We start from the raw sequence: 12,119 nt of genomic DNA, 5'->3' as shown, positions 1-12,119 counted from the left end.
AGCATAAGTACATAATGAGTGTTTTTAGTGTGATATTTGATAATTCATACAATTTGTTTCAATATTTTTTGAAGGGATAACAATGGCGATGAATTGCTGGCTGTTGTAGACTGGAGTCCGTCTTTATCGTTTTACAATACAGCTGGAAAACAAGTAATCTGATTTCATGTTTATTCACATTCACTTGATATTTATCAAATTTTTTTAAAAAAGCAACTCCAATATCTTGAAGAGTCTATGTTCCAATATGTTACCTACTATGAAGATAGATTAAGTCAAGTATATTGGATTAATATAGTGTTATTATTTGTATAACACTTTGAGTAACTGTTTTAGTTCTTCCCTTTCTAGATCATTTGGAAATTTCTTCATGCTTAATGTCTTTTAATTTTAAAGTTTTTAATTTCCAAAAATGAACTATGTTATTTAAGATCAATGATTATTATTTTGGTAATAATATTATGTTTATTGTTAATAGGTAAAAGGTAATAATATAATGATTATTTTGGAAATATATGGTTATTAAAGGCTGGGATATTGATAACATTTGCAATTTTTTTTAGAATTTTTGGGCTGCCTTTCTAAGAAAATCTTTTATATTTTTTTAATATTATAATCAGTATTTCTACATTATGTTTTCCTTTTCTTTAGTCTTTTGTTGTTTTAGCATTTAACATTTATTTAAAGCTTTTTAAAAATTGTTTCTGAATTTCTCTTAATACTTTTATTTTAATACAATTGTATGTAAGTTTAGGGAAGAAATAATATTTCATGTTAAAAATTTTGTTAAATTTCAAGCATAATTTTTGAAATTTTTACTGAGATTTTTTGAGGTTTTTAAATAATCAAAATCTAGTCTCTAAATGTAATTTTGATGCTAAATAAGAAAAACATGCTGGTTTTTAATTTAAATTTTGTGCAATTGTAGTTGAAAGCATATATGAAAGTAGTCAGTACCAATACAAATGGAACCAATACAGTATGTAGTCAGTACCAATACAAATGGAACCTGGACGGGGAAAAAATTCTATAATCATGTTTTGTTTTTATTATTAAATGAGATAAGAAATATTATTATTAATATTAGATTATAAATAATAATAAATTATAAATAATAATAAATTTTTAATAGTTATAAATAGTAAAAGTTATGTAGAAGAAATAATAAATAATATTTTTTTCAAAACACTTTCTTGTAGTAAATGAGTTATTGTAATTTTGCAAAAAATTTTTTAATTCATGCAATCATTTTCAAAGACATTAGGAAAAGTGAAAATAAAATTAAGGAGGCCAATTTTTTTTAATTATTATTATATTGATTCAACTATTTGAATTGTATTTTACAAATTCTCGCTAACATCATATTTTGGAATTTAAGAATCAAAGAGGAGATTTAATTTTAAAAATGGATATGTTTATTCAAAGAAAGTATGGGTTGGTGACAGACTTTTCTTTTCAGCGAACTTTTCAACGATTTTTCTTTTCATAGAACTAAGCTATTGATATGTTTAGTATGTTACAGAATTACTGTCTTAAATCTATGTTTTTAAAATCTTCATAAAAGTGTATGTATGTATGTATGTGTATATATATATATATAAAGGTTAGAAAATACTAATAAAATTTTTCCTGATACTCTTATTTTTATTTGTTATTTTGGTGTTGACTTCTTAATAGCATCAAAGACTGTGCTTCTGGTGTTTAGATTGTTTTTAAATTAGTAAATATTGATGTATAGTTTCTGTTTTAATTTAAATAGTCATGTTATGAAAACTTTATTAATGCCATGGCTATGTAGATAATTGATTTTATTATTACTTATTCAGGGTGCGTAGCGTTTGTAAAAAGTACTTAAAGGTGCTTTTTTGGGGATTTCATTTTTAAAAGCTTTTAAAGGTGCTTTTTTCAGCTGGTGTTTTTAAAAAGTGCTTTTCTTCCCACAAATATTTTTTTTTTCTTCAGTGATATCTGGTGGATCCCATACATTTCACGAAAAATGGGGTGTTTGCTACGTAATCATTCACGCGGACTTCATGTCGTACCCACGTTATGACTTGCGCATGCGCGCACACTTAAAACCGAAACCCGAGTGCTCCAATTCGGATAGAGAATATCAGATCCTTATGAAATGTTTTTCATTTTAATTTAATTTTATTCTTGTTTATTTTATTTTACTTCTAACTCTTTTTTGACGTAGGGGGTAAGGGTACTTTTGTTCTGAGTTCAGGGTCAAGTTGAATTCACTCGGTGATGTGGGAAAGTACTGATTGTTTCGATTTACGCCCATTTCTTTTTGGGTTTTTTTAACGCTAAAACTGTTCATAAAAAGTTTTTGTTTTTCAATAATATCATTGATTGAATATGAATTTTTTGAGTGATTGAAAATTTTTGTAAAGTGCTTGAAAAGTTTTTAAAAAGTGCTTATTTTTTATTCAAAGATTTGGCTACGCACTCTGTTATTAATTTTTATTTATAGCATTTCAATATATGTATATTTTCATAAAAATATTTTTTATGGAAACTGAATAGTTTCCAATCTGACTGCCTTTTCAATGGTACATAATCGTGTTTTTAAAACTTGAATTATGTATTTTCCTATCGTTATTATTTTTTTATTTTTTAAAAAAAATATTGATATTTTAATGTTCTTTTGTTTTTTATTATATTTATTTACTTTAAATTTATAGAATATGATATATCATTGTTTTCCTATGAGCTCTAAAAGATTGTTATTGCAGGTGGGTCGTGAGAGAGCACTGGGATTTGATCCTCTCAGGATATCTTTTTTTTCCAATGGCGAATACTTACTGATTTGTGGAACCAATAAAAAGTGTTCCCTCTACACTAAAGAAGGCGTTTTTTGTGGTGTCATATCTGAACAGAAGTCTTGGATATGGTGCTGTGCCACCAAAGAAGACACGAATTATGTGGTGAGATCAGTATTCATTTTTCTATCCTTAATCGGTAAATTTAATATTTTATAAGTTATTCTGACAAACACTTTAAAATTATATATGCCTCTAAAAATTAACCATGTGTCTATTTTCTGTTTCAAATATTTAGATTTCGAATGTATAAATAATATTTCCTCCATTACTTTTTTTTTTATTTAATAAAAAAACTTTTTTCTTTTTTAATGTTTTATTTTAAAAAATAAATTTTATTCTTGACTGAATTTTGAGTCATATAAAGTACATATTGTTAGGTTAAATGTAATCGAAAAATTTATTTTTTAATGCAACAAGTATGTTTATTTAATTAACTTGAAAAATACAAATTTTTAGTTATTTAAGTAAACATTTTGTAATTAAATATGTTTTTGATTTTTCTACTTTGAGTATGTAAATTCCGTCTAATAATTGTTTTTAAAAAAATGTGTTTATTTTAAAATTTATTTATAGGCTATTGGCAGTCAAGATGGTATTGCAGCATATTATGAAATTGGCTTTTCAACAGTACATGGGTTATATGAAGATAGATATGCATACAGAGAAAACATGACCGATGTTGTTGTCCAGCACCTAATTACTGATGACAAAGGTTTATGTAAATCATATTTGTTAATAATAACTCTATTATTTATGATCATTATCTGTTATGTGGATCTTAATGATTAATGCCTATGCTAATGATTTACCCTATTCATTTAATGAGGATACAAATCAAATTATTTTTTAAATCAATTAATGCATTATTAAATTATTATTTTGGTAATAGAGTTAATTCTTTGAAAGTGATAAAATTATTCAATTTTTGTGTTGGGAACAATCTGCACCTTAACATCAAAATCCAATCAAATTTGTGTTTTCTGAAGCCTTACTGTTTGAGACATGAATTATGTTTTGCTAATTTTGCTTAAAATTTACAAAAACTGATTTCTTTAAATGGGTGATGTTATTCATGATTCTCTACCTAATATTTTTATTTGAGGAATTTTATTATTAATTGTGTAGTTTTTTTTTTTTTCTTGTTGCATAAGTTTTATTGTTAACTAATGCATGAAATTCTTCCCCAAATGCAGTTGTTGTCAAGTGTCGAGAACTTGTGAAAAAGTTGGCCATTTATAAAAGACGTCTAGCTGTAAGAAAAAATTTTATTTTGGAAAGTTTTTCTATCAATTTTTAGGGGGAAAAAATTCAACGATTTTAATTATTTCTTATATTTTTGCAGATTCAAATGCCTGAACGAATAAACATTTATGAAGTTTCCGAAAGCAATGATATGCACTATAAAGTTAAAGAAAAAATTAATATAAAAGTGGAATGCACTTTATTAGTGGTTTGTGCAAAACATATTGTGCTGTGCGAAGTAAGTTGTTCATTTAATGCAACCCTCAATTTAAAGAGATTTCATAGTTGTGATTTGATTGGATAGAGTACTATCCAGTCAACATACTGCAGCCTGTTAAATAAAAAAGTTGATCAAAAAATTCCGTTTATTTTGAAAAGTTTTTAGAACATATTTTAATGAAAAAGTATTTTATAAAAAATTATTGCCATTTTTTAAAATCGGTAAATTGTAGTCCTGTAACATTAATTGTTCTGCAAAATTTATAAGAAATTTTTTTTAATATTTCGTTAAAATTGGATTTTAATCCTTATAGCATTGTGGATTTGAGCAAGAATATGTAGATTCTAGCCATGTACAGTGCACTAAATAAAAGTGGAACACCATAAATTATTTTTCTATCCATTTATTTATTTTCATTCATGCACTAATATACTATTTGACTTGAAGAGTAGACCATCTTTTAAGTTAAGAATTCAAAAGACACAAAAATTTGCTTTTTTTTTTCAATAAATATATTTCATCATATTCTAATTTTTGAACCTTAAAATATAGGAAGTTATAATCTAAAAATATTGTACCTAATAGCTTATTCTAAAGCTGAAAGGCTAGAAGGACCTCTTTATGTTAATTTTACAAATTTCATGATATTTCTAAAACTACCTTCATAATTTTATGGTAAAAAAACAAGTTATTAAAACAGGATATATTTCAGAAAACATATATTTTTGTGTTTAATTCCATGACTTAAAATCTCACTAATTTATTAGCATATTTAATGTCTATCCCAAAAGCCATCATAATTGAATTTTAATGCATGAAAATCTGATCTTTAAATCAATTTTATTTCCGTGTTCTGTTTTTGTGTTTTGCTTATTGGTTTGCTCAAGAAGACAAACAGATTAAATGCTGAGAAACTCAAGTAATAAGAGCATATTTTCCCAAATTTTCTGTATGATTTTGTATTCTGCGCATATCTTTCTTATTGGTTTGCTCAAGAAGGCAAATAGATAAAATGGTTAGAAAATCAAACAATTAGAGCATAGGTTCCCTAACTTTTTGTTTGATTTCCTGTTCTGTGCATATCTTTCTTATTTGTTTGCTCAAAAAGGCAAACAGATTAAAGGGTTACAATATCAAATAATTTGAGTATGGGTTCCTAAATTTTCTGTTTGATTCCGTGCCCTGTGCATAGCTTTCTTATTGGCTTGCTCAAGAATAAAAACAGATTAAATGGTGAGAAGATCAAACAATTAGAGGATAAGTTCCCAAATTTTGTGTTTGATTTCCTGTTCTGCACATATCTTTATTATTGGTTTGTTCAAAAAGGCAAACAGATTAAATGGTGAGAAAATCAAATAATTAGAGTTCCCAATTTTTTCTTTCTTGGATCACTGCTCATTTAACAAAACAAAAAATTTGCAATGCTTCCTAATAATAAAAGTTTTAGTTTTAATAATAATTTACAAATAAAGAAAAAAATTTCCCATTTTTAATTTTTTAACATTTTTGCTTTGCTACAGTTCTATAATCATACCTTTAGGCCAGCAGTCCCCAATTTTATCAGCTACTGAACCCTAAATAATCATTGTTTTGGCGAAACCCCAACTTTATAAATGTATTTATTAAAATAATTGTGAACGTTGTGACCTATAAAAGACTATTTTTAAAATATTTAATTAGAGGAATGAAGATTTTTCCTCATTTTATCTTTAATAATCTAAAATTAGGTTTTATATCCAACAGTCAGATTTTCAGTTCTTGTGCTGTATCTAGTCTAGTTATGAATTTGTTTTTGGTGTATGTATAAGCTTTAAATCAATTGCTTATTAAATAAATCATTTGCATTCAGCAAATATTTTTTGTAAATTTGTTTGAAAGAATATCTTTATTTGGAACTTCACATAATTTTGAATGCTTATTTGAGTAGTAGTCATTTGTAGCCTTTATAATAAAGTTCTATTGATTTTCTTTTTGATCAAAATTTTAACAATTTATCTAAGCCCATTAATGTCCATGGTTCATCTTTGAGAACCATTCTAAAAATGAACCATATGCTCATTTTTTTTTTTTATTATAAAACTGATATAAGTCAATTTTAAATACTTTTATCAAAGGCAGTACATTTTGTATGGTTGGTATATAATGTAAACTTTTTTTTTTAATTTCAGTAAAATTAAAAAAGTAGTTTTTTTAATGTCTGCAAGAAAGAAATTAAGTTTTTTATATACTTATTAAATAAATCACTTTGATTCAGCAATTTTTTTTTTTTTTTTTTTTTTTTTTTTTTTTTTTTTTTTTTTTTTTTNGAGAATATTTTTTTTTGGGACCTCACGTAAATAGAATCATATTAGATTTCTGTCAGTTCCATTTTGTCTCAAAATGTTTTAAATATTTTCCATCTTTTTATAAATAAATCAAAAGTTTTCATGTGATTTTTTTTTTTTTTTATTTTTCCAGTTGATTTTTCAAAATCCTCTTATTAATATTTTTAAAAATATTGTGAAATGTTAACATGAGGTATTAATGGTTTAAGGATAAAAGGTATGTATAATCATATCTATAATTTTATTAATTTTTAGGAAAAGATCCTCCAGTGTTTGTCATTCCAAGGTGTTCTTGAGAAAGAATGGGTTATGAATTCACTCATTCGATACATTAAAGTGATTGGTGGCCCACCTGGAAGTGAGTGTTTGCTGATTGGTCTGAAAAATGGACAGGTAAGAACACCATTAGTTATTTTTTTGTTCCTGTCTGAACGCTTGTAAATTAAGCAAAGACTTTTGATACTTTCAAAAATATACTCTGTGGGAAATAAATTGTACCAAAATGTGGAGCAAAATTGTATACATTATACTCTCGATATCACAAAGTTGAAGAGACGCTAAAAAAATTTCGAGATAGCAAGTTTAAAACTAAATATGCTCTAAAAAGTAGATAAATAATTTCTAAAATATTTCTCTAAGAAGTAGAGTAATGAAACATAAGAATAACTACTAATAAATATAAAAGTAATGATAGTTGACTATAAGTCTAAATGCAGCAATTATAATTTTATCTTTAAAAGTAAGATGAAATAATTATGAAATAGAAGAAAATTGAATTACATTAAATGTACATTGCGATTTTTCCAAAAAAATTCATTTTCTGTTTTGAAAAAAATTTGACGTAACAAATTTTTGAGAAGATACCCTTTGACATAGGAATTGAAATTAACATTAGGATATATAAGGCCAAGGGTGAAAATATTTTTTTGACTTAACAAGGTTTTTGAGAAATCGAAGTTTGAAATATCAAGAAAAAATTGTACTTGCCAATTTAGCTTTGTTTGCTTCTTAATTAAAGCCTCAAAGAGTCTATATGTTTTGAGCACTTGAAAAATGCCCCATTTCTAAAACAACAATATATGTAGATTAACCAATTGTCTTGAAAACAAGTGCTTTATTTTAAGTGTTCAAAACTTTATTTTCACTTTATGAAACTAATGAAGTTTCTATTGATAAATGCAGTAAGTGTTTATCGAAAGTGATTGATGGTTTTAAAAAGTGATTAACAAGGAGCATTTGTTTTAATTGAAGCTGTACTAAAAGTAATCAGTAATTGTAAGAGTAATCATTATTAAACTTTTAATAGTGCATGTCTTACTGATATGAGGTCATAGACAAATTTGGGTTTATGAAGATAAGGCTGCAGATTTACTCTGTAAATTCTGGTACCGGGGACAAAATTAGGGCGTTTTGCTGATGGCCACTGACTAGTTGCAGCATTTTTAACAGCGACCACTTTTTAAGACATTTTTAAAAATTTTAGAATGATTAAGAAATTGCTGATATTAGTAATGTGAGCCAATAGTATTCCTTTAAGCAAGATTGGCTGTATTTATTTTTTTAAAACTATACTTCTCATAAAAAAAAATTTAACACTGTATCCTTTATGAAAAAATTATTCATATGTTTTTATGAGGTTAAAAAATTATTAAACTGATACCACAATTGCTAATGTTTTGGAATATATTAAGGAAGATATAATGCATGAAAAGTTTTACTTTATTTTTATGAAGAAACATTTATTTGATATAAATTATTCTCTTATTGTGGGAGTTGTAGTTATTTTTTTTTAACTCACGAGCCTTTTAGTATCCTACTTTAATTTTGATTGTATAATTTGTGGTGTATTTTCGAAAAATTTTATTTAAATTTTTTTAAATGTGTTTTTATAGATTGTGAAAATATTTGTTGATAATGCTCTACCTGTAGAAGTTCTCAAAATCAATTCCTCAGTTAGATGCTTAGATCTCAGTGCAAAACGAAAGAAACTTGCTGTTGTTGATGAAAACAACGTCTGCAGTGTTTATGATCTCACTAACAATAGTCTAATATATAAAGTAAGTACAAAAAAGTATACAGTCAACCTCCTTTAACCTGTAAACAACATTAGCCTCCAAAAAAATGGCCAGATATTCGTGTAACTGAACGTCTCTCAATTTGCAATAGGAGAAATTTCTAAGTCGTCATTTTCAAGCAGCGACCATTTGTTGCTAATGGGAATTCTGCTTTAGAATGCCTCTTTTTTTCTTTTTTTTTTTTGTCTCTAACTCGCAAAATATTTAACGGGTTGTAACTAAACATATTTTTCCTCAACAGTTGTTGCATTCCAATCATTGTAAAAGAAGAAACAAATTTTAGTAGTCATACAATTTCTCCTACTACAGACCATCTGCATCTTTCATAGGTGGTCTGTATGAATATCTTGAATTTTGTTCCATTACTCACAATAAGGAGAGATTCTTAAAAAAAAATTTGTCAGTCAGCTTTGATTTTATGCAATTTAGAGAAATCACTCAACGCTCCTGCATGCTCGATACTCGTAACTAGTGCATGTATTAGACCCATATTTGATAGCCGATTTCATTTTCTCTTTAAATTCTAGCCGCTGTTAGAAATAACTGAAGGAGGAGTTGAGTATAAATGAATAGTCAAAACACAAATGATAATCGCAAGCACACTTTAATATAAATTATTTATATTAAAGTGTAAAATCAAAATTATTGAAGATAGTAAAAAAATAAGTGCTCTAAAATTAGTTTCACTACATAACTATTGATAAATACAATTTAATGACATTTTAAATGAAAAGGGATCATTATTGAAACAGTATTTTAATAGATCGAATCTACTGTTCACGATTTTTTTTTAGCAATCAATTTCTCGATAGCTACTAACAACGACCACCTCTTACACCAGTCACGTAGACTCTATCTTGCAAGGGACAGTTATTCGAAGTTTTTACTATATATTACTAGACTAATGATTATTCTCATGAAAAAACTTAATTTGCTAATATGTCTAAGATCTGAGTTTTATTTTATAGCTCAAATATTGTACTTGAAGTACAAATTACCATATTACTAATGTTTTCATGAACAAATTTTTTTAAAACTCAAATATTGTACTAAGTATTATAACTGTTAATGATTTTAATAAACAAGTCGTTTATTTGCTCTGATATTATACTTGAAGTATAGAATAACTTAAATTGTTTATATTTATAGGAAGCAAGTTATTTTTTGACTCAAATATTATACTGAAGTATAAAATAACTTAATTCACTTATAGGAACCAAACGCCAACAGTGTTGCTTGGAATAATCACAATGAAGACATTCTATGTTTTACTGGTGCTGGTCTCATAAACATTAAAGTTGAAAATTTTAGCATTCAGCAACAAAAGTTTCAGGTATTTTATAAATTTTCTCATTATAAATTACTGTTGATATTACCTATATTTATAGATATTTATACCTATTCCTAATTATATAATTCCAAAAAGTACTGTTAAATAAGTTTACACACAAAATCTTGACTCATTAGCTGAGTGGCACACATATAAATAAAAAGATTTTAAAAGTATATACATTTTATTTACAAGTAATTAAGATAATATTTAGCCACTTCCCTAATTATCTCAAGTTCACTTGGGTTTGTATTTATTGCAAATATTTATTATTCCGATAAAGCTCCGACGTAGCTGAATTTATCAGTGCATTTTGTTTTATCACTTTTTTACTCGGCCAGAAGCAAAAAAAATTATTTGCTACGTTGGAAGTTTGTCAAGTTATGTTTGGAAGTTTTGCTTATGGATTGTCGGATTGCACACGTGTTTTGTGCGATTGTATATACGATGGTTGCTGAATTTTCATAGAAAAAAAGAGTTAAAAAAATGTAGTATCATTTCACTGGGGTTTAGAAAGTATCACTTTGTATTGCCCCTTGTTTTAAAAACTATCATACAAAGACTAATATTTAACTTTTTTCATTTGGGATAGTAAACTGATGGTAAATTAAATGTTTTTAGACATAAAAAATTTTAAAATTAAAACTTAAAACTTGTGTATTATGATTTATTTTCATTCCTTGTATTGATTAATAGAATTAAAAAATATGTCGATTTTTGCCAAAAAAATTGGTAAGGAAGCGATTAAAGAGAGACAAACATGTAATGGCAAGTCTACTTTAAACTACATAATAATTATATCATTAGTTTCTAGTGAAATTCGCTTCAACATTTTATGCTTAGGTTAACCTTAAAAATAGCATTTCAGAATAAATGTGGCCAGAAAACTTTAGATGGAAAGCTATAGTAAGTTTAATTATAACATGTCGACCAGCTTTACTATTTCACCCACATGGTTTCTCAATTCTGATTGGCTGTTTTGTGCATTACTAACCTCAAGTCTTCTGTGATTGGCTTTATGTAATCATTCCACTCTCTTTTATTATAATAAAAATAAATAGAACGGAAAATGTTTTACTACTTAGATACAGAAGCCTACTGTTGCATACATTATTTTATAGCATCAAATTTGAATCTATAATTCTATAACTACCATTTATAATTTTTTTTACTTGCATTAAAATTCTCATGGGTGTGTCATTTTTTATGTTTTGTTTAGGGATTTGTGATTGGCTTTTGCGGAGGTAAAGTTTTCTGTTTGCATATCAATGCAATTTCCACTATTGATATTCCTTTGTCAGCATCTATGTACCAATACATCGAGAAAAAAATGTTCAAGTAAGTGAAACATTATCAATGCCCGCATGTTTATTTTGTAGGAAAAATATGCTGTTACTGATTTATAAATATTTTGCTCACACAAGTAAATTTAACAATAAACAAATGTTTACATGCCATTAGATTCTTTCCTAGATCAGCTTAGATAAATGGAATTACAAATTACTACCCTACAAACGTATTTGATGTCCAGTTTTGACCTATGCATACGAAATTTAGACTCTGCCAAAGAAAGAAGAGGCTAATATTGCTTCTGTGAAAGAACGATCTTCTGAACTGCTTTTTGCCGAGTAAAAAAGGGCAATTTCAACAGAAGAACAAATGCAGAAGTTTTCAAAATTTACAAAGACATTGATGTTGTAAAGTTAAGCAGAATATTCGCAGGACACATTTGTCATTTAAATACAACTAACCCAACACTTGGATTTTCAAACCAATTGGTAGCAGAACTATAGGACGTCCAAACCTTTGATAGCTTCGATATGCAATAATGCAGATTTTAAAACAATCATGGTATTGTACCATCAATAAGGAGAACAGCATGGAGAGCTGTTCTTGAGGAGGCCAAGGCCCACCACACCCTGGACAGTTATGCCAATACTGAAGATTATGAAATAAATTGAATTCTTAAATTACTTTTGTCAGAATGGGGGTAAGTAGATGTTCCCCCCATTTTCTGATAATAATAAATATAGTTCAAAGTCGAAGACAACATGAGTAAATCACAAATAAAGTACAGAAACGAGCATACTATAGTTTCTT

At 26.8% G+C, this 12,119-nt stretch overlaps 1 protein-coding gene across 1 annotated transcript in view; it reads left to right on the top strand.

Annotated features, from left to right (window-relative positions):
* The window catches only part of LOC107447691 (intraflagellar transport protein Oseg1), a 43,495-nt gene that overhangs the window by 8,452 nt on the left and 22,924 nt on the right, over positions 1-12,119 (top strand). Inside the window, exons 6-14 of the mRNA XM_043055293.2 lie at positions 75-153; positions 2,739-2,930; positions 3,402-3,540; positions 4,022-4,080; positions 4,171-4,308; positions 6,870-7,007; positions 8,507-8,671; positions 9,903-10,022; positions 11,239-11,357. Of these exons, the coding sequence (XP_042911227.1) occupies positions 75-153; positions 2,739-2,930; positions 3,402-3,540; positions 4,022-4,080; positions 4,171-4,308; positions 6,870-7,007; positions 8,507-8,671; positions 9,903-10,022; positions 11,239-11,357 (1,149 nt within the window). The remainder of the gene's footprint in view (positions 1-74; positions 154-2,738; positions 2,931-3,401; positions 3,541-4,021; positions 4,081-4,170; positions 4,309-6,869; positions 7,008-8,506; positions 8,672-9,902; positions 10,023-11,238; positions 11,358-12,119) is intronic.

Source organism: Parasteatoda tepidariorum, chromosome 10, assembly GCF_043381705.1.
Source record: "Parasteatoda tepidariorum isolate YZ-2023 chromosome 10, CAS_Ptep_4.0, whole genome shotgun sequence".
Classification (NCBI taxonomy): Eukaryota; Metazoa; Arthropoda; class Arachnida; order Araneae; family Theridiidae; genus Parasteatoda; species Parasteatoda tepidariorum.
This window is presented reverse-complemented; position numbering and strand designations above follow the sequence as displayed.